General features: G+C 53.1%; 1 protein-coding gene across 2 annotated transcripts in view; it reads right to left on the bottom strand.

Moving 5' to 3' along the window:
- Positions 1-22611, bottom strand: part of RPS6KA2 (ribosomal protein S6 kinase A2) — a 160842-nt gene that overhangs the window by 52872 nt on the left and 85359 nt on the right. For both annotated transcript variants that reach the window (XM_068551251.1, XM_068551252.1), the window contains exons 4-9: positions 16201-16281; positions 13855-13934; positions 10690-10796; positions 7490-7527; positions 4998-5140; positions 1157-1227 (exon numbers count right to left, since the gene is read on the bottom strand). In XM_068551251.1, the coding sequence (XP_068407352.1) occupies positions 1157-1227; positions 4998-5140; positions 7490-7527; positions 10690-10796; positions 13855-13934; positions 16201-16281 (520 nt within the window). The remainder of the gene's footprint in view (positions 1-1156; positions 1228-4997; positions 5141-7489; positions 7528-10689; positions 10797-13854; positions 13935-16200; positions 16282-22611) is intronic.

Raw genomic sequence — 22611 nt, 5'->3', positions numbered from 1 at the left:
AAAAAAAGGTCTTGTTCCCTCTTAAAATTAAAAGGAACAGAGGCCATCAAAAAAAAAAAACCAACATAGTAGACTGTAGCTACGCATGTCATCCATAGTGTAAGGTCACGTGATACAGGGAAACACCGCTTACATCCTCTCTACGGGGTGTCTTCCACGAACTGCTCTCCTTCTATTTATATAATGACGTATCTACAAAACCGTAAGCTTTGCAGGTGCCTCCTGGTTCTATAAACGTTGCGTGTCCACCTGCAAGCACAGTTTGAGAGAGCTGGTCGTGAGGCCAAGCACCTTCATGGTTTCTCCTGCAGGTGCAGTGGGCCACCCTCTCACTGAGCAGGGAGACAGTAATTTGGAGCCTGCCGGATTCCAGGGCCACTTCCCCACCCCGTCCGCCCTCTGTCAGCTTCTCTCTCCCACAGCTTGCCCTCTGACATCTCGCTCAGAGGAAGCCTGCTCTGATGAAGGTGTTACAGCAAGGGACTTCCCCGGCGGTCCACTGGTTAGGGCTCTGCGCTTCCACTGCAGCCATGAGTTCGATCCCTGCTCAGGGAACTAAAATCCCGCATGCCACGCAGCACGGCCAAAAAAATAAAATGATGTGTTTTTTTGTTTTTTGTTTTGTTTGTTTGTTTTTTAAAAGCTATTACAGCAAGACTGGCTCTGGGTTTAGACTTCTTTCTAGGGTTCTAAGAGCAAAACCTATTTTTGTGTTAAAAGATTCTTCATGAGAATTGGGAGAAAATTGTTTGTACTCAGCGACTTGGGCCACATGATTCCTGCTGATGTCAGGCAGGAGAGCTCAGGCACGTGCACGAACGGGTCAACAGGCAGAGAAGGGAAGGCTCTCTCAGGAGCCCCTGCAGCCCTCTGCCCCCGAACCTGCACTTTTGAAGGTCACCAACCATCACGTCTAAAGACCTTGCCGTTGGACAACTTAGATGACTTTTACTGATGGAAAACTTTATCTTTGGTAGGAGATTTCATCAGAATCACTCAGAGATGCCACGGGCTTCACCCACTGACATGAAAATGCCAAGAATGCTCATTACCGTTCGTGCCTACTGAACAGTCCCGGTTTCGAAGACTGAAGCTCTTGATATCAGAAGGTGCTAACACGTATTGGGGTGGATCCCAAGGTGGGTGTTTTACTCACTTGAGGATGAGGGCCATGGTCTCCTTCCTGTCCTTCCCCTGGAACGGCAGCGACCCCGTGAGCATCTCGAACTGCAGACCAACACAGAACAGCAGCAAGAGTTCAGAACAAGCGAACTTCACAGCGGCAAGACCCAGACAGGCAAAATGCAGCCCAAGTTCATGTACCCACTCAAAATCCTGGTCAATTAAGTGTAGGCGTTGGCCTACATGCTTGGTGTATGTACATCAGCGAACAGAACTGCACTGTGGACCTTGGCATTCAGTGGGGAGACGGATGGATGACGGACACAGTAAACGCTTCAGCTCCACGGCCGTGAGAAGGTGCTCAGTGCCATGGAGAGGGGGATGGGGACCTGCAGCCCCTGGCCACACACCTTCCACGGGGTCGACTGAGGACCCGTCCTTCTCTGGAGGGTGCCGTGGAGGGGCTGAGCGAGGAGGGGAGGGCAGGGCTGGGGAGAGAGAGCTCCGGGTCCAGGTCGAATGGGAGGAAGCTCTTCGGACCTGAGTGCCCTGCAGACCCATCACCGTGACGACCCTCCTCCTTCGGGCCACCGTGATCCACCCCCCCAGCTGTTACGAGACCCCGAACGTGGAGGGGACGAGTCCGTCAAAGGAGTGAGCAATTCAGGGAGGAATGTCCTGTGCCCGAGAGCAAGGTGGCGGGACCGTTCCTGGCGTGTGGACCGTGGCAGACAGCAGAGGCCGGGCCTCTCCTGGAAGAGGCGAGGGGCCAACCTCTCTGGTCACCTTCTCCAAAGTCCAGGGGCATTTCCCGTCTCATGGGGGCAGGAGGGGCAGGGGCCCGGGGAGCCCAGGCCCACTCTGCTCTCACTGCCTATGGACCCTCGGGGCACAGACCTTCCTGGGCACGGGCACCGCCACCTGTGCTAGGGATGCGTGAAGGTCACGCCCCGTGCCCAGGAGACCCTCACAGAGATGGGTGTTCACAACACAAGATGAGAGGGTCCGTAAGAGCAACGCGGCGAAGCACCAGCCATCGACAGCTGGGGAACCAGAAGAGGTTCCAGAAGTGAGCGTGGGGATCCTGGGGAAGACGTGGAGGAAACAAGTGGGGAGAAGCCTGACTGGGGGCACCAGCTCAGAACGGGTCACCTTCCTCCTCCCTTTCTTGTCCCTCCTCCTTCGCTACCTTTGGCTTCTCTTCTCTCTCAGTTGCTTTTCTTTCCATCTTTTTTATGTCCTCACTGTCCCTTTTTTTTCCTTTCAGCCTCTCCATTTATTTCCTTAACATGCAATGATTTTGACAGAAAAAGTATGTAAGGCATATTTTATATTTATGGGATAGATTTTATTAATATATCTAGAAACAAATGAGGGGGATGGCATATTCCCACTCCCCTCTCCCCCAGAAACCTCAAAAAACTAACTCCAGGTGGCTTTGATGTGTGCGCGGTTTTAGTTGCGGTTTTCTCTGCTGTGCTGGCCGGTAAGACAGTCCTTCTCTCCAGGCTCAGGCCGGCCTCCTGCTCTTTTAAATATCAGTTCCATAGAGACAGAGGTGGCATTCTGTGACTTCAGAGCATTGGGCAAGGGTTCCCTGGAGAACCGCTGTATGGTCACTCGTGAGCCCAGCCTACATCTTTTTTTTTTTAAAGCTATTATTTATTTATTTATTTGTTTGTTTATTTGTTTATTTATTTATGGCTGTGTTGGGTCTTCGTTTCTGTGCGAGGGCTTTCTCTAGTTGCGGCAAGCGGGGGCCACTCTTCCTTGCGGTGCGCGGGCCTCTCACTGTCGTGGCCTCTCTTGTTGCGGAGCACAGGCTCCAGACGCGCAGGCTCAGTAGTTGTGGCTCATGGGCCTAGTTGCTCCGCGGCATGTGGGATCCTCCCAGACCAGGGCTCGAACCCGTGTCCCCTGCACTGGCAGGCAGATTCTCAACCACTGCGCCACCAGGGAAGCCCCCAGCCTACATCTTTAAGGGCTTCGCGAGTATCCCTGGGATCCAGGGACAGGATGAAGCCTGTGGTCCCCCTCCGGGAGCCCACCCCACCCTCCAGAGGAACGTGCTTCTCAGGCGGATGCGGGCTTAAGAACTGGAATCACTCCCGCAGATGCAGAGCTGTAACCCCGGACCTGGAACCCGGTGTCAGGAAGACAACATCAAACTTCTGGTAAAATCCGCAGCGAGGGTGCCGAGGCCCCCAAGCCCGCCCCCCACTACACACCCTCCAGACAGGGTAACGGGGAAGCACCCACGTGGACAGGGGCAGAGCTGAGCACGCAGTTACCCTGCAGAGGGAGAGGCTACCTTGATGGTCTCACCAACGTATCTAAGGAGAGATGGTCGGTGGGAAGGTAAGCAGAGCAGGCCGTCCCCGTGGCTTCTGGCGTGGAGACGGACTGCATCCCGGCAGAGGCCATTCAAGGTCTGCATGACCACGAACACAGCAGGCGTCACCAGCGCCCTGGCAGCTGACACTCACGGAGCCCTTGTCAGGTCGCGAGCTTGGGCCCATCACTTGCCTGTATTAATGTGCTTAATCTGTTGTGATTCTGTTTTGGGAGCAGGCTTCTCATTACAGTCTGACTTCCCTCGTAGGTGGCTAACGGGGGGAGAACGCACTGACCCTGGAGACGGGGGCACTGCCCCATGTGGTGTGACGTCACCTACTGCACACCCGTGAGCCGGCATCCCGGCTGGAGCCGTGGGAACTGCCTCCCGAGCTGGTTTGACGTGTCTGTCCCCCACAGACAGGGGTCAGCCGTCCGTGCCAACAAATCCAACACAGCCAGCACTTCCGAGCCCGCGGGGCCGGGGACCAGAACCGAGAGACCGAGTGTGGCCTCCTGGGTACCAGCCTAGGGGCACCCAGCTGATGCCCTGCACCGTGACCAGGACACAGTCCCGAGGCCCTGGGGCCAGGGCGAGAGGCATGTGTGTGGGAAGGAGGCTATGCCAGTGCTGGCCGAGCGACGGATCTACGGAAACTCCCGTCGCCTCAGCTTCCTCGTTTGTGAAATGCACAAGGAGGGGGCTGACAAGCCGGGAATGCCACGATGCTACTCCCATCCAGTCAATGTCAGACTCACAGCCTCGGAAGTCTGGTCCACGCTGAGGGCACGGCGGGCCTGGAGGGGCTGCCAGCACAGGGCCCGGCTGCGGGGGATGGGTGGGGGGAGGGGGAAGGGAGGAGAGGAAGGACCGCGTGAGGCCGGAGGACGGCAGCCAACTCCGCTTCTGTTGCGACTACAGAACACCCTGGCTAGACGGTGTTTGCTGCACGCTCTGTCTGCGAACACATGACCCAAAGAAAATCCAAGTCTCTAGATATAGATGTAAAAATGCTTCACTCCACGTGTATTTTGGTTCATGGTGATTTTGATGACTAAGTAGAGGGATTCTGTGTTTGAAATAAGAAAAATACCTTTAATCTGGAGGTAGCTGCATCCCTTAAAATCCTCGTGTTAAACCCGTAAGAGCATTAAGTATAAAGGTTTGACTCTTAACACATTTGCATCCTTACTTGAATCCCAGCTCTGTTTCCTGATGGTGGGAGTCTGGGGGGCGACAGAGAGGAGGCTGCCAGGACATGCTAGGGTCAGGAATTGGTGGCCCCCCCCTTGTCCTGAGTCACACAACAGGCACTGTTTTCCTCGGGTCACTCCTGGATCTCTGAACCCCAGGGACGGGCGGGCACTCAGGGGACAGCCACGCGGGAACCTTGGGGACCGCAGATGCCACACCGCATGCACGTCAAGCCACGAGCACACATTACCACGAGCACATCATATCCCAAGCACGCCACACCACGAGCACGCCACACCACGAGCACGCCACACCACGAGCACGCCACACCACGAGCACGCCATACCATGAGCACGCCGAAGGACCACCAGTCGGCGCTCTGCGTGTGGCCCCGCCGGTTCACCACCTCGGGCGCCATGTACTCGATCGTCCCGCAGAAGGAATAGGCTCTCTTGTCGTGGTCGATGGCCTCCTTACTCAGCCCGAAGTCTAAAAGAGAAACAGCGCACAGCGCTCAGTCCCGGGCGGCACGTGGACCCCTGGCTGCCCGGCCGGCCCACCTCCCGCCGCTGTCCTCTTGGGGCCGAGCTGCCCGCAGAAGCCGAGCCAAACCCGACACCTCCCGGTCAGCTTCTACAGGGACCCACGCATTCAGGAGTGCTCCTGAGGGCACCCAGAAACTGCATCCCTGACGCCCGACACCAATTCCCCGGGAGCCTGTTTTTAGCAGGACACCCTGGACGTCAGCAGCCCCAGTGGAGAGGCCTGCGGGGCTACCCTGATGGAAGGGCAGGAAGAGGTTGTTTGTTCTGAAAGAAAGGACGGGAAAGGGGTTACAAGCAGGAGGCCACTCGGGAAGGAGGTCCCCGCTTGGTGAGGCACGAAGGGGAAGGCAGACAAGTTGGACGGGGCTTCAGAGCATTTGCCATGGGGTATCCTCCCCTGGACCTTGCCCACGAAATCTTCAGCCAAGGCCACCGTCCTCCAATGCCCGTGTTACTGGACACAGTGAACACACTGGTTCTAAGATTATAGAGCCCTCCAGGTTCACCGTCTGTGAGTTTAAGGTCGACATCCCTTCTTCCCAGGGCCACGTGAGGACCAAGTGAGCTCATGGCTAAGTGGGAGTCTCCAGCACCCACGTGGTCTGCTCCCCCACTGCCGAAGCAACTCACTCTGCACGTCAGAGTCTCGGGGCTTGTTTGTAACTTATGCCTGGCCAAGGTGACAAACCATTACAAACGACTAACTTGGGGTCACTAATAAGTAACAGAGACCACAATGACTAAAACAGAGAAAGCCAAAAGTCTATAATATGACACATAAATTTAACGTGGTAGCTCATACTTATTCCAGCTACCTCTGTACACATGAGATTTATATAATACATGTGCAGTTCCTCACTCAGCAGAGAAAACCGGTCAAGTACTAGCAGAACCTTCAATCTCCACGAAATGCCATGCTGGCACTTTTGAACTGCCTTAACCAGTTGTAGAAGTCAGGTTTACTTTCTCAGCTTGTTAAGGGTTAATTTCTTCTGCTGTTCTACACGTGGGAAGGCACGGAAGGCCCCAGCAGGTCAAACTGGACTCAGTTTGGGGGGCAGACACTGCGGACACCCTTGGAACCTGTGCAGCCCCTGCCAGGAGGTCGCCGTCTAAAGGGTCTGTCAGATGAGTGCCATGCTCTTGTGCGTAATTCAGGAGAAATTTAAGAAGTCTAACTGTTTGACATTAATGAGCAGTAACTGTCAATTGCTCTGTGCTGGGACTGGGGGTCCATCGAGAGCGGGGAGAACCAGCCCAGAGAAGGCAACAGGCAGCGGGGAGACCAGACGGCGTGGGGCTGAGGAGCAGAGGACAGGGGGCTCTGAAGACAGAACAGGGGTAGAGCAGGCGCCCCGCCTAAGCAGAGACGCTGCCACTGGCGGTGGTGGTGGGGGGGAGCATTTGCGCAGGGGCAGCCCGCTGGTGGACACGGGGCGCGGGTGTGAGTGGAGACCAGGCCAGGACCCGGCTAACGGGGCGCCAGCGGAATGGCCCCCAGAGACGTCCACACCCCAACCCTGGAACCTGTGAATAGGTCACCTTACCTGGCAGAGGGGGCCCTGCTGTATCTCAAGAGGGGAGGTTATCTCGGGGCGGCAGGATGAAGCACAAGGTCCTTACGTGGACTTGGCGGGGCAGAGGCCAGAGTCAAAGAGAGACTGGGGGGCTGCCCCCTGGCTCTGAAGGAGGAGCATGGGGCCGTGAGCCCAGGGAAGTGGGCGGCTGGAGAGGCGACAGGACCATCCTCCCCGGGAGCCTCCACAAAGGAGCGCAGCCCTTTTGATCTTGGCCCCGTGAGACCTGTTTTGGACTTCCGGCCACCAGAGCTGTAAGATGATCAGCTGATGCCCTTTTGAGCCACCGAGGCTGGTAACTGTGACACGGCAAGAGGAAACTAACACGAGTGGGGGTCATGGAACAAGGGAGGCGGTGCTCGTTCCGGCTGAACCGATGGCAGTGGGAGGGGCTCGAGGTTTCAGTGGGGAGATCGGCCCCGCAGACATGCTAAGATGAGATTCTTGAACAAAACATCCAGTGACGCTGAGAGTCAGCAGGAAAGGCGCTAGAAGGGTCTTAAGTCAGAGGGAGAGAAGGAAGGAGGGCCGACCTGGGAAGCGTGAGCACCCCCGGGAAGACACACACCAACAGAACTAAGCCACGGCCACGGGGAAGGCAGCCCTGTCTGCACACGCTGGTGTGATGAGAGAGAGGGCTTTAGTCTGAGTCGGCCCCCAGGTACCAGGGCCGCCGGGGTGAAGTCTGTGGTCGGTGGCGGGTGGATTTTACACACCTGTGATCTTAATATGTCCCTCTTCATCCAGGAGGATGCTGAAAGAAAGGGGAGGAAAACAGATGCTTTAAAAGAGACGAGACACACGGAAGGGCACGGAGGCCCCAGGGGAGCCGCCCAGGCCCTTGGGCAGCAGTTTCCACGCTGGCTGGGGGGCGGCAGGTCACCTGCTGTTCGCAGACGTGGCCTTCAGACCGCTGCTTCCCTGGTCAGCAGCTTCTGCTGGGCCGGGAGCGTAGGCACATCCGCGGTGTGTGGGGTGCAAAGGGCACCCCCATGTTCTTGTGCCTGGCTCAGCAGGCTCACACTGGGGACTGCAGGTGTGAGACCCTCTCAAGCCCAGGGGAAGGTCTGGGGCCCCCCAGGCTGCCTGTCCTGCGTGAATGGGCCTGAGAGGGCCCGCGAGTGCCCTGGCCTGTGCAGACGCAGAGCTGCTCAGAGGGGACTTCCTGAACCCAGGCGGGCCCTCGACGGCGAGAGCCCGCTCTTCTGGCCAGACCCCTCCACGAGCCCCGCCTGGCCCTCGGGACCACCGCGACCTCTGGGGCAGTCTGTGACACCTCAGGCCTCAGCCCCCGGGAGCCATGTTGTGGGAGCCAGTCCCACGGGGTCCCTGCCTGGTGCCCTGGGCCAAGCTCTTGGCGTGCTGGCGTCTGACGTCCGGATACCCCTCGGGGATCACTGGTCCTGTTCTTCCCAGCTCTCTGGAGCATGGCGAGGCTCACGCCCAGGGAGGGCGGAGGGAAAGTCTGAGGGGGTGGACGCAGGCGAGCCTTCCACGAGGCCCTTCTCCAGCCCATCAGCCCACAGGTCCCCGGGGCTCCTGGCTTGCCCTGTTTCTTTCTTTGCTGTAATTAAACTCTGTTCCACCAGCTCCTGGGAGGCACCAGCCCGGATCTAAAGAGACCAGGACGTGGGCTGTGAGGATTGATATGTGGTACCTTAAACACATCTGGGAAAGGAAGGAAGTTCTGACACAGGCTACCACATGGATGGACCTTGAGGACACCACGCCGAGTGCAATAAGCCAGCCACAAAAGGACAAGCACCGTGTGATCCCACTTACATGCGGTCCCTAGAGCAGCCAGGTCCACAGACAGAAAATAGAAGGGAGGGTGCCAGGGGCTGGGGGAGGGGGTGGGGAGTCAGTGTTTCATGGGGACGGGGTGTCAATTTTGCAGGATGAAGAAAGTCTGGGAGACGGATGGTGGAGACGGTTGCACAACGGTGTGAACGCTCTTAACACGACTGAACTGTGCACTTGAAAATGGTCAAGGTGCTAAATTTTATGTCATGTTTATCTTACCACAATTTTAAAAAATCTGCCATGGGAATAAAAATCATACCTACTATTTTATGGAAATGGGAAGGAAAAAGTTACAGTGTATAATTAAGATGACAATTTATAATGAAAGAAGCAAATGTTCTTATCTTTGCTTTTCAGTTATACTTAATCTTTGCCCAGAAGTGAGCAACTTTCAAGATTAATTCCCTACTAATTCTAATGGACAACAAAATCCTTTTTCTTCAATCCTGCAATTACGTATTACCATTTTTAACTGTAAAGATCCCTTTGACCTTTAACTAGAGGGAGAATCGGGGTGCTGCCTTCATGGGGCAGAGCTCACAGCAGAGGTGAGCAGGTCAGCCACGCTGGCTGTGACAGTGGCCTCAGCGCCTGTTTTCTGAAGGCGATGCTGAGTTTGCAGGACGTGGCTCTTATGGGGATACTCAGGAGAGGGCCTTTCACGGTTATTTAAACATCATTTACACGTGCAGCCAGTGACGCTCTACCCAGCTGGTGGTTAAGCTGAAGCCGTGCGTGGGGAGCACTTCCCTCTGGTCACAGGCAAATACGCTGTGCATCAGGGACATACGCCACGTTCCTGGTCTCCAGGCAAACCCAGGCGTTTCCCTTAAACGACTGCCACGTCTCAGAGCGGAGTTTGCATTTTTCTCGGTTCCCTGCAGGTGAAGAAGTAAGGGACCAGGAACAAGGGCTGGGCTCTACCTCCTGTGCCCTCAGGGCCTGGGCTGCCTTGTGCTCCAAGCCTTGGGGTCCCACCAGGCCCCACATATCCAGGGGCAGGCACGGACCTCAGTCTATGGGGGGACCGGGGGCCGTTATCAACCACGTCACAGGCCAGAGGGAGAAAATCATCAACTTCGCTGCAGGGACCACTGTCAGGTCAACCAAATGAACTTAAAATAGCATCCTCTAGATCCTTCCTTTTCAAGTGGATCCCTCCTAGTTTGTGCCAGCTCTACACAGAAAATAGCAGGAAAAAACCTGAAATAAGAACATTATTATTTGGAGGGACTTTTAAAAAAAGATTTAGACTGGATTAGCAAAATATCCTAGAAATAATATTACAGATGATCATTGCCAAAGATACACAAATCTTATTGGAATTTGGGCTGGGAATCTGGTGCCACTGTCTTTTAGAAAAACTCAGAAAGGCTCATCTGACTCGTCACCTAGAAATGGGCCTGTTGAGACAGCTGAAAGGGCTTTCCAAACCCGGAGGTGGAGGTGGGGAAGAGACCAGCACAGAAGCGAGGAGGCGGCATGTGAGACATTCCCAGTGCAGGATGGGTCCCACCTAAGGAGGGAGGGCAGGGGGTGTGGGAGGAGGAATGGTGGTCTGCCTACCTGCCCAGCCTCCCCACCTGCCCAGCCTCCACTACCTGCCCAGCCTCCACTACCTGCCCAGCCTCCCCACCTGCCCAGCCTCCTCTACCTGCCCAGCCTCCACTACCTGCCCAGCCTCCCCACCTGCCCAGTCTCCACTACCTGCCCAGCCTCCCCTACCTGCCCAGCCCTCCCCACCTGCCCAGCCTCCCCTACCTGCCCAGCTTCCCCAACCTGCCCAGCCTCCCCTACCTGCCCAGCCCTCTCCACCTGCCCAGCCTCCACTACCTGCCCAGCCTCCCCTGGACCACAGGGATGCAGGCCCAGCCCTGCCTCCTTTGGGGGGTGTCAAGAGGGTCAGGTGAGAATGGGCTGGGACCATCCCACACAAATCAGCACAAGCCACACCTGTGTCTGGGCACCTTTCCAGGGGCGGGCAGGTGGAATCCCTGCCTGTGGGGTGCCAGCACCGGAATGTCCCCAGGCTATGGCCTCACTGGGGAATTAAGTACAGGGACAAGGCGACGTGGGCAGCAAGAGGGCCATGCCCTGCCTTGTCCTCACTCACTTTTCTGGCTTCAGGTCTCTGTAGATGATCCCCAGACTGTGCAGGTGGTCTAAAGCCAAGGCCAGCTCAGCCAGGTAGAACTTGACATCCTCCTCCGTGAACATCACCTGGCAGGAGAGAGAACAAGACTTCAGCCTGCTCTGTGGCTGCTGGCTTTAAAGACAGAGGCACTCAGCCCCACAAAGACTCCGCTCCGCTCCGCAGACTGCGGCCCCCAGACAAGGCTCTTCCGACTCCTACAATGGAAACATGAGTTCTCAGCAAAGCTTTAGGACCAGTGAAGGGGAGGGGGCACTCCCCACAAAGCGACTCGGCCTTGTGGGCGGAGCCCCGGGCAGAGTTCCCTCCCCCGACCTTTCCTGCCCCACAAGCCATGCAGCTCTGGAGTGTATTTCTGGGTTTACGTTTTAATATGTGTGCTTCTGATGTAACACTTTAACACAAAAAACTAAGCCACACTGTGAAGGTCTGATATAAACAGGCCTGAAGGATTTACTGAAAATATGTCTCAAATTTCATCCCTCCTCCCTTCAAGTTCACCTCTTCACCCCTTGGGTTTGTGCAAACTAGGAACTGCCATCTCCCCAAAGTGGGACGAGTCCTACCAAATACAACCCACCCGTGTAGCATCGGTGGGTGCCCCTTGCCGGAGAGGCTGGTGGGAGAGGGACCCTGGTTTAGCTAAAACACACACGAGGCCATGGCGCCCAGCAGACCTCAAGGTCATTGTCTCCTACTGAATCCCTGTCCCTGCGGTTGTGAGAACCAGCATGTAATTTTGTAGTCACCTTACCAGCAAGCCAGATGGTATCAGAAACCATTCTTTACCTGCACCATGAGAAATGAATGCCACAGAGACTAGAAATCCATGTCATGACTGAATTCTCTCTGAAGGCAGATGCGTGAAAAATCAGTACATAATCAGAAGGTTGCCTGGGACGCTCAGAATCGGAATAAGGGCCATTTGGGGAATTGAACAGTGAATACATCAGGCTAATGAAGGTGGAGCACATCCATTTCACGAAAGGCATGCCTCCCAGTGGGGAGGACGTGCACCCCAAGTCCTGGATGACATTTGGGTGCCACCAACCCTCGCTGCCCCTCTGGCCTCTGGAATCTCCTGTTCTGTCTTCCACACTCGACCGGCACCTTTCCTGGTTGGGTATTTCTTTTCTAAATTGGTTAGCATACGCAGTGGGCTTCCCTGTGAGAAGGATTTCCCCGTAGGAAATCCTGCTGGCTGTCGAATTCTCTTTGGCCCGGCTTTCTCCATCTCTGTACATAACCACACAGGCACGTCCACAGCTCAGCGCTCAGGGGTGGCCGTATTACTGTCCTTGGCCGCTCTTAGGGCACAGCTCTGTGTGGCCTCCAAGTGCAAATGACAAAGGGTTTCTCTATGGGAATGAAACACCCATGGATGTGAGTTCTTGAAGGCAGTCAGTACGGAGACCGACACAGAAAAGGATGTTGTCTAGTGGACTCGGCGAAGAGGATGGAAGGGAAATACTTTTTTACATAGGGTTAGGGTTAGGGTAGCATTCATTTCTTGTGTTTCTGTGAACTCCGAGACCCTGTTGAGCCCAGGCTGGACAACTTCACTTCTACTCTGAAATTAAGGGTCCTATGGGTACCTTGCGTGTTGCCTTTTTGGTCAAGAAGCCCAACAACAGGGTGTGTCACACTGGATGCTGGACAGATCAACCCCCAGTGGCCTGACTTCCTTCGGCCGGGGTGGGAGGGTGGGGGGAAGGGAGCAAATCAATAGGCATCAGATGAGAAACTGGCCGAGGTAAATGATTCGCCATCTTTGGAAACGTGAGCTCAGCTGTGAGGCAGGTTGAGGGACCAGAGACCTGATCCAAAAGGGCTTTTGGAGAACTTGGATCTGAATCCTCCAGCCCGTGCTTTCAACCTGTATCGCCAAGAGTCCAATACATCAATTGTGCCATTGCCCGAGGGACCGTCAGGAAACAGAGGGAGAGAGCAGCCCGAGGTCTTGGGGACCCCACTGCCGCTCCACCCTGATTGATTGCACTTTGGAGTTTCACGCAGGATGGAGGGATCTCCTGCTGTAAAAGTGGGCGGTGAGGAAAGGGGGAGGGCAGCCCGAACCCCCTGTTACAGCCCAGTAAGAACCCCGGTGCCGGGTGAGGTTGCGTCAGAAGGGCCGGGAACCTGTTCTGTGCATCGTGTCAACATGCTGTCACCTTCGTCACACTCTCTTCTGTATAAAGGAAACTGCACAGAATCATGAGGATTAAAAGCCTGGCATCATCACTGCCTCAAGCAGGAGGCTGGGTTTTCCATCCCATGAAGCAGGGGCCAGAGAGCTTCCACGCTGTGCTGCAAGACATCCTGGAAAGTGCCTAAGTCAGGTAGAGGGGGTCAAGGACAAGCCCTGGGGGTCACAGAGTGCTCAGGGGTGAAGCCCTAATTAGACGCTCCCGACGCCCCTCCCAGGATGTGTGGTCAGCGTGTTAATAGCATCTTCCTACAGTGGAAAGTGAAACGTTGTGAAATAAAGTCTTCCCTACGTAACATAAATCAAGTTTCCATCTGCTCTACACAGGGAAGGTTCTAGAGCTCCACGGGGTTCTTGGGAAGAGTCCGTTTTCTTAAGATCTTTCAAGGACAACAGATTTCTTCTCTGTGTGACTTGTGAGACATCTTGAAAACACGCGTGCGCACCACACACCATACACATACGTACACAAACACACGCCACCCACCGCATATACATGTGCATGCATGTACACACACCTTCACACATTCTCTTGAACACACACGTGTGCATGTACACGCACTTTCACACATTCTCTTGCACACACATACATGTGCGTGCATGTACACACACCTTCACACATTCTCTTGCACACACACGTGCGTGCATGTACACACCTTCACACATTCTCTTGCACACACACGTGCGTGCATGTACACGCACTCTCACACATTCTCTTGCACACACACCACACATGTGCGTGCATGTACACACACTTTCACATTCTCTTGCACACACACATGTGCGTGCATGTACATGCACTTTCACACATTCTCTTGCACACACACCACACACACACGCACGTACACGCAACCCCCCCCCCCCGTGCTCTCCTGCCCCTCGAATTCTAGGCAGAAACCGACAGCTTGCACTCCGTGTACCTCTTTGGAGAGCCTGGTGAAGAGGTCTCCTCCGCGCAGGAAGTCCAGAATCAGATAGAGTTTCCCCTCCGTCTGGAAGGCTGCGGAAGGAGAGAGTTGAGAGCATTTCGGCGTCATGGTCCCCTGTGGTGGACATCGTTCCCCTGGGTCCAGGTTCTGAGTGCAAAAAGCCCGTCTCTCGTTGGCTCAAACAATACCGCGTAGCCTGTAACCCTGGGTCATTTCAGAAACAGGACTGGGGCCGGGCTGGAGACCGCACAGCGGTGTGAGGGCAGGACTTGGGGAAGGGAGTCGACGGTGATGAGTTCTGTCTCTCTCACTTTTATTCATGGTCTGGAGGTTATTTCTCCTCCTCTCCCTGCCCCTTCCCCGCCTCCTTCCTCTTTGCTTCCTTCCTTCCTTCCTTCCTTCTTCCTTCCCTCCTTCTCTCCTTCTTCCTGCCTTTTTTTAATCACAAAGGGATTGAAAGACACACGGAGAAAAGCATGTGTAGGTTCCACTTGCTCTCATCACCACTATTGACACGGGGCTTTGGGCACAACCGTGTCTTGTTAGAGACTTGGCTTTGCTGGAAGGTGCCTGGTGAGAGCAGGACGATCGCCTCGACCGTTTGAGACGAGTCCCCTCCCCTTCCTATGGAATTGTGTTCGGTACAACTCAGGGCTCAAGGATATCCACCATCTGTTCCTTCTTTTACGGCTGCGCTGGGGACGGGCCGGCCCAGCTACCTGTACCTGGTGGCAGTGGCGCTCGTGCTCTCAGTTTGGTCCCTGAGGGCCACAGTTATGGGCATGGAGTTCACGGTTCAGCCCCCGCCCGCCACTAGCAGGGGCACGCCTTGGTCAAAAGCGGGGACGGTGCATGCGCGTGAGGCTCAAGAGAAACTAACCACCGTGGCTACTGGATGGTCAGTTCCATGTTCCCGCTGGTCTGGCACGTGGCATCTGTTTTACACACAAAGGAAGTATGGCTGGAAGGGGTGCCGACACCCACACACACTTGCGAACTTTTCATTTTCTAAAAGTCAATGCCAGAAGCATTATAAATGTTGGGGTTTCAGAAACATAAAGCCTCTAACTAGAAACCCCTTTGTCAGAATTGTGTAAACTGCAGCGTGGATGAATGCTCTGTCCTAGGGCTTGACGGGCAGATGGAGGGCAAGTATCTTTTGATCAATCACAGAGGTAACGTGAAGGATGCCTTTAAAAATCTCTGTAAGACCCCAGTTCTCAACTTCTTCAGAAAAACACCCAGGAAACCAACCGAAATGACACCTGGATCGGATCTGACACCAGCAAATCAGCAGCGCTGAGGCGGCCGTGTGATAGAGGGGGGTCAGCCTGCCGCCACCGTTGGGATCTAAGGGCACCTGCCCGTGGCCCGAGGGATCCGGGCACCACGCAGCTGCCCGCAAAGTCACATCCATGTTGGCTCTTATTATTTCTGAAAGGAGAGGCCACGTGCTTTCCAAACAGGACTTTCTAACCGTCTTCTTAGGAATATCAGAAGCTCACGAGCAAAGAGCTCTGTCCTCCTGCCTTTGCGTGTGTTCATGCCTTCACTCCCGACGTGGGTAAAAGTCACGGACAGTCTCCTACAACTCTGCCCGCCCCCGAGCCCCTGTACCAACAAGGTACGGGATTTGTCCTTGTTCTGCCCGGCGCTTCGCCCACATTAATTACTCAATTAGGGCACAAAGCTGTAATGCAGCCTGCCGTGACTCTGGAGCCGCCATCTCATTATTTTTAATTGGAAGATTTCACTTATTGCTTCTCCGAGGAGATAAAACGGCAGAAAGCAAACGAAGAAGCCTTGCATGGCATCGCAGGTATGTGGCCTCAGAAATCAGAATTATTGCATCTGAGTCTCAGTTTTCTCTTCTGAAAAATGGAAACAATAGCCTACCTTGAAAGGCAGTTTTGAGGGCTCAAAGCGCTACCGTCTTTCAAATGCCTAAAATATAGTCTTTACTTAAAATGCAGGAGATGTTACCATTCTGGTTTAAAGAAACTATGGGGTCATAGGCACTTTACTCTGAAACAACAAAAAAATATGTCATAGATTCACCCCATCTAGGTCGAGACCTTTTTTTAAAACCACTTTCTCCATGATGATAATTTAATTAAGGGGAACCTCTCGCGCCCTCAGATTCAGTTTTTCGAGACGAAAACAGGGCATCTCCTCCCCCAGAGAGGAAGAATCGGAGGCTCAGGAACCGGGGGGAGAAAGCCCCACCCCAGACAGGGCCGGACGCTGAGACCAGGAATCTATGTCGATTTCCTCTGATTTGGGGGAGGGTTGGTCTAGGTCCTCTCAACAGTAGGGAATTTTTTTTACTCCCTTTACCGTAATGAAGCTTTACGATGAAAGGATGATTCACTTCTGCCAAAATGTCTCTCTCCATCTTCGATCTGACTCGGTCCCGAACTGCAAGACAGAAAAACCGAGGGCTTTCAAAGGCAAGATGTGAAACACAAGACATCAGATATAAATAATTTCCCCCAACTTTTTGTTACAAACTTTTTCAAACATATACAAAAGTTGGAAGAGTAGGTTGAATGCCCACCCCTAAGTCCTCCACCTAGGTTCAACAACTGCTTACATTTCGATACATCTTCTCTCCCCCTCTCTCTGTCTCCCTCTCTTTCCGCACACATACACACATTTTAGCCACAAATCTGACAATAAATTGTCGACACTGTGACACTCGACGCCTAGGTGCGTTTACATGCAGCATTCCCTAAGAACAGGGTAATCTCTTACACAACCCTAACGCGACTGCCGCCCTGAAGAACATTCACCATCATTCCATAATATCATCTAGTATCTGATCTATATTCCAATCCTGCCCGCCCTGCCATGTCATTTACAGCTGTTATTTTTTCCAACCTCGGATTCGGTCAAGGTTCACACGTTAGATCTGGTTGCTATATTTCCTTATTCCTTTTCCTTCTAGAATACAATGGTCCCGCATCTTTTTTCCCCTGTGCTTTTTGTGGGCTTTTTGGTTAAGTCCAGGTCAGTTTTCTTGTAGATTGTTCCTACGTGTGTCTGATTGTTTCTTTACTGGTTGCTCTAACTCCTATATTTCTTATAAACCGAGGTGAGGTCTGGAGGCTTTATAAGGTTGAGGCTAAACATTTTTGGCAAAAATACCTCCCGGGTGATGTTGCAGGCCTCAAGGTGCAGCAGATGGGGGGAGGGGTGCCGCGTTACCCTTGCTCAGTGTTGCTGAATTCCACTGGGTCAAGGTGGCAAGTCACCAGCCTCTCACTGCAAAGATGTGTACATCCCCTTGTAAGTAACAAATAACCTGAGGGGTGATATTTTGGTATGGAATGACCTGTGGGTTCCCTTACAATCCTTCATCCGTTAGCTCACGTATATGATCCTTGCTTATACGGATCAAGGATGCTTGAGTCATTTAGGGTTACAAAATGGCAATGTTCTCGTTTCTGATGGGACTAGAAATCAAGAGGAAAACCCCTTCTCTTCCTCTTCCTGAGGCTAACTATGGATTATGGAGTTCTTTAAAAAATGAGTGTGTTATAACCAATTACAATATTATTCTTTTCAGGGCTGACATTGCCTAAAGTTTAGCCATCTGGGAATACAGATGGGATTAGTTTTGAGGAAAAAATAAACAAAAAAACAAACAAAATCACCACTTGAGAATAAGAACAACTCCAAGATTCCACAAGCAAATTGGTACACCCAGGGCAATGTCCGAGTGACATCCTACGGCCCCGCGTGTGTGAAGGCAGAAACTTTCCTCAAATATTCCTAAGTGTGACAAGTATGATGAATACCACCGTACGGACCAGGTATTTAAGTCGTTCATACTTTGGTCTTATGATATGTACTTTTAAAGTTTTATTTAAAAAGTCCTTCCCCAAGGATGGCTATAATAAAAAAAAAAAAAAAAAACACACAAAAAATGGAAAATAACAAGCGTGGGTGAGGATGTGGAGAAGTTGGTGGGAATGTAAAATGGTGCAGCCACTGTAGAAAATAGTTTGGCAGGTCCTCACAAAGTTAAACACAGAAATACCATATGACCTAGCAATTCCATTCCCCAAAGAACTGAAAACAGGAATTCCAACAGATACTGGACACCCACATTCACAGCAGTATTATTCACAACAGCAAAAAGATGGGAGCAACCCAAGGGTCCACTGATGGATGCCTGAATGAGCAAAAGGGAGTCTGTCCACGCAATGGGCTACCACTCAGCCCTAAAAAATAAAATTCTGACCCACACTATACAGCAGGGATAAACCTAAAAACACTACAGCAAGCCAAGTAAGCCAGACATAAAAGGACAAATGCCATATAATTCTACTTATGTGAGGTCCCTGGAGAAGTCAAATTCATAGAGGCAGAAAGTAGAAGGGTAGGTGCCAGGGGCTGGAGGAGGGAAGTGGGGAACTGTTTAATGGGGACAGAGCTTCTGCTTGGGATGATGAGAAAGTCTGGGGTATAGATAGCGGTGATGGTTACACAGTATTGCAAATGTATTTACTAACACCACTTACAAATGGTTAAAGCGATGGATATCCTATTACATGCATTTTATCACAATTAAAGAGAACAGAAGCCCTTCCTGTCCCTGGGCCCCAGGACAGTCTCCTGCGTTTTGCTCCACGACCGGTTTCCTCTTTCACAGAGGCGCTCAGGCTCCCTGGGGTCCACCTCTGCTTTGGTGCCCTGGCCGCTCACCTTCCCGGTGGGTCTGCGGCTGAGAGCCCGGGGCCCGCGGCCTGGAGCACACACGCCCGAGCTCCGTCTGTCCCAGCGCACGGGTGGCTCCCTGCTCAGCTTCCTCCTCTGCAACCTGGGGTGAAGATGGTACCTGCCTCACGGGGTCATGACGAGAACAACGGGTAGCGTGTGAGCACGACGGTGCTGGTCCCACAGCCAAGGCCACGCCTGCCTAGTAAGTGGAGTCAGCGTCACTGCATGGTGAGAGTCAAGGGCTTTTCCCTGATCTTTCTCTCTGCTCTGATGCTTGGCTGCTCCCGGTCCGATACAGACCCCTGTGACTGCAGTGGCCCCGAATCCCCCCGAGACGCTGGAAGGGCCAAGCACTGGCACACAGGACGCAGAGCTGCCCCGGGAAGCGGGAGTCTGGGGGCCGCAGCGTGAAGAGGGAAGCAGGGGAGCCTCCCGAGGGCTGTGTGCCCGGGGAAGCGGGCGGGACATCCCAGGGAAGTCTCCATGGGTGCCACCTTCAGGGGCCCGGGAGGGCAGCAACTCCTCCGCTGGGGACGCAGCCACGACTGCGTTCACCCTGGAGGGAGGCGAGACGCCGGTGTGTGATGGGGCTGGTGAGCAAGACCCGAGGAGAAGTCGGTGTCTCTGGGTGGCTTTTTTTGGTGTCGTTTTAAGAAGTTTTGATATGCTTCTTAATTAAAACACATTTCATCTATTCATTCTTCAAAAAAGTAGTTTATGGTATAGGTAAAAATAAGAGGGTCTGTTATGAAACACGACCGCAGCTACAACAGAGAGAAGGTTTTATGGCAGCATCTGTACGGCTCCATCAGGACACGTCCCCAACACAAACTCATTCCCTGGTAGTTCTTGCCGTGGACACCCCAGCATGGCTGCCACTTAGGAGAATGAACGAAGGGGGCAGAAGCAGACAATTCCCAGGCAGACGGTACAAGGAATCTCTCCGTTTCCTGTCTATCCCGAGTTACAGGTTCCAGTGGCTCTGCCAGGGAGAACAGCAGAGAAGGGGTTTCAGGAGAGTCAACAGAAACAAAAGCTGAAACCCATTCATTCAACAAAAGACGCAGAGGATGCCAGCTAAAGACCCTGAAGGAAGAAAGGGATCCCACGTAAGCAGTGGGATCCGAAAGACGTCTCTCCAAACACGTGCGCAGGCTGAGAAGGGGACCTTGGGTGGGACAGGGTCACAGGAAGGAAGGGGGGATGCGTCAGTGACAGGGGGCCCGGGGCCGCCCCTCCCAACCCTGGCTGACAAGACGCCTCTCTGAGCAGCAGCTGTGCGGACCCATGGGAACCTCATCCGACGCATCTCAAGCTCCTGCGTCCTTTGCCTCAGGGAGTGGAGCCGGCTGCGAAGGGCCCGCGGGAGACAGTCTTCTGTCACCCCCATGTACTGCCACCCCCAGGCACGTCCTCTTCTGGGGAGAAGCCCCGGTCCACTCCCACCCCCATGACGTGATCTGGTGAAGCAGGTGGCAGAGGACCGGGACACTGTGTTCCTACCCCCTTCTTGCCACCTCCTTGCAAAGCTCACTCTTTGACTTTGGTTAAGAAAATCTAAAAATCCTCTAAATGGGATTGATGTTATTATCACTGAGTTCAGACCTCTTTGGAAGGAGGAACACTGCTTAGTGTTACTTACATATCTGAAGATAGTATTTGTAATGGAAAGCAAAGGCCATAATAAGCCTGGTGACAAAATTAGAAAAAGATGCTTACATTCAAAGTTCCAAGGGGCTGTCCAGTTACAGGAGTAAAATAAATATATATTTCTTCCCTACATTTTACACAACAATAAATCCAAGATCAATTAAAGAGGTAAGTGTTAAAAAAAACAAGCTGCAAAAATGGTATCAAAGATGAGTACTCATCTGATGTCTGGGTGGGAATTTTTTTTTAAATAAAAGCAATGGAAGAAATAACATAGGAGAGAGTGATAGACTGAGTTACCAAACAGATTTCCCATCCAAAAGGTCATAAAATTAAAAGGCAGACAAAAAGTTCAGAGATTATCTGAAACAAACAGAAAAAGGGCCAGAAGCCTAAATACATACACTATCTAAATACTCTTATTCTGTCTAAAATAACAGAGGAGAAAGCAAGACTCCAGCCCCAACAGTGAACCTAATGGAGCACAGATAAGACGCATCGGTTTGGGGAAGATGCTTTCACAAACATGTTTGGTAAGACTGGCCCCCGGGGCATAAACTGCTGAAACACAAGCATACTGGGTCCAAGGTGGCAGGAAAAGGGAAAGGCTGTGTTCATGCGGGGGCGGGATTTTATCACTGCAGACGGCCAACGGGGGAAGTGACCGGGGCCAAGCTAACACGATGCGGAAGGACAGCTGTCACACAGGCAATGTCCTTCAGGTGTGAAACAGCAGGCGTGAGGCCGGCTCTGCAAAGGTGACTGGGCATCTCCGGGTCTGCGAGTTCTGGCTTTGCCGGGCTGAACCGGCACCCGACCTCACCACCGCCCGCTCTGGGTGGTGGCAGTCACCCGGGCCACCAGGGATGGAGGGGAAGGCCCTGAACGGTGCCTCAGCCATCTGACGGGCAGCTGCAGAGTGGTCCCTCCACCAAGAAAGAAACCGACATGAGAGCGAGTGCTTCATTTCTGATGCTAAGCAGTTCAAGCTGCCCGCGGAGGCTAAGGATTCCAAGGGATTTTGAGTCCTAAGACTCAGATGCATAAAAAAAAAAAGCCCAGAGAGATGCTTCCTTCATCCTTCCATTGCTACCGCGCCAACGAGTTACAGAAATGGTGAGACACGCCAGCCTGAGGCGACACGTCCCCAGTAATCTCCCGCTGGGTGGTCCGGACCGGCGCAGGGTCTGGAGCCAGGCCACTGCCTCCCTGTGTTATTTACTCTCTGGCATGAGGCATGTGAGTCTGGAATCGAGCGGGGCTTGACCGTATAGATGGAAAAACACAAATGTCCTAGACTATTTTGAGATTCACTAATAAACCGTAGACATCGGGGATAAATTAAAATCTTTTGTACTTCACATCAACCCTGTACTTGTGGCTGACCCGCGATGCGAAGGATTAGGGTGACGTGCTTTCCATGGTTGCTTTGCTCTGTACGGTAACCTGCAGCTCCCGGTGCCGGCTGTGACCTTCCCGTGTCCTTCAGCCTTCCGGGACTGGGGCTGCCCCTGGGGCTGACATGAAGGCGGGAGCGCCTGTAAATTCGTCCTACCTGAAAGGCACAGTTTCCTTCCCAGGAAAGTAGACGATGAAGCACACTGGGATTACCCTGGTGGACGTGACACAACACAAAACCAGAGCTGCTTTCTGGAACCCCCCCCCCACATTTTTCGGATTGGGCCCACGTCCTCAAGGCTTCCACGCCCCCCTCTCCATCAGACAACTTCAGGGGCACCTGCTCCCAGGTGCTCCCGTGGAACTGAAGGTGCAGGGCATGCTACCCTGTTGATTTTCTTTCCTCGACCACTTGGCCTGTTCTGGACTTCTGGAGTTAAAAAGTTGGCTAATGCCCCTTGTGCCCTAACAAAAGGTCTCAACATCCGTAGCCCTTTGAAGTCTCTGGCAAGTGACAAACCAAAATGCACGTAGGTTCCTTTTGCCAGCCAGCCGACGACTTGGCACCCTGAGCGGATTTGAGCCTTGAGGCCTCCTCGGAGTTCCTGCAGCCCCACCCTCTGCGAGTCACCAAAACTCTCTGAAAAATGGTCCACACGATCTCATAGAGCCAGTCGGGAAATGCTCATGAAACTGATCTTGAAGTACCTGGGAACTGCAAGCTGCATAAGAATCCCTGGTAAGAATAATTAACCTACTTTGGAGGATGGATTTACTAGGAGAGCTCCATCTGCAACGAGGCTGGGACCAAAATCCTCTCGTTAGAGTTGGACGCCATTGCCTGTATTTGCCTGTTTTCAAATGACCTCCATCAATACACGTTACTTTTACACTACATTATATATCATGTCATATCATGTTTCATTACGTTACATTACATTATATTCTACTATATAGAGACTGTATTTCAAAAGA

Source organism: Eschrichtius robustus, chromosome 9 (assembly GCF_028021215.1).
Source record: "Eschrichtius robustus isolate mEscRob2 chromosome 9, mEscRob2.pri, whole genome shotgun sequence".
NCBI classification, from domain to species: Eukaryota; Metazoa; Chordata; class Mammalia; order Artiodactyla; family Eschrichtiidae; genus Eschrichtius; species Eschrichtius robustus.
This window is presented reverse-complemented; position numbering and strand designations above follow the sequence as displayed.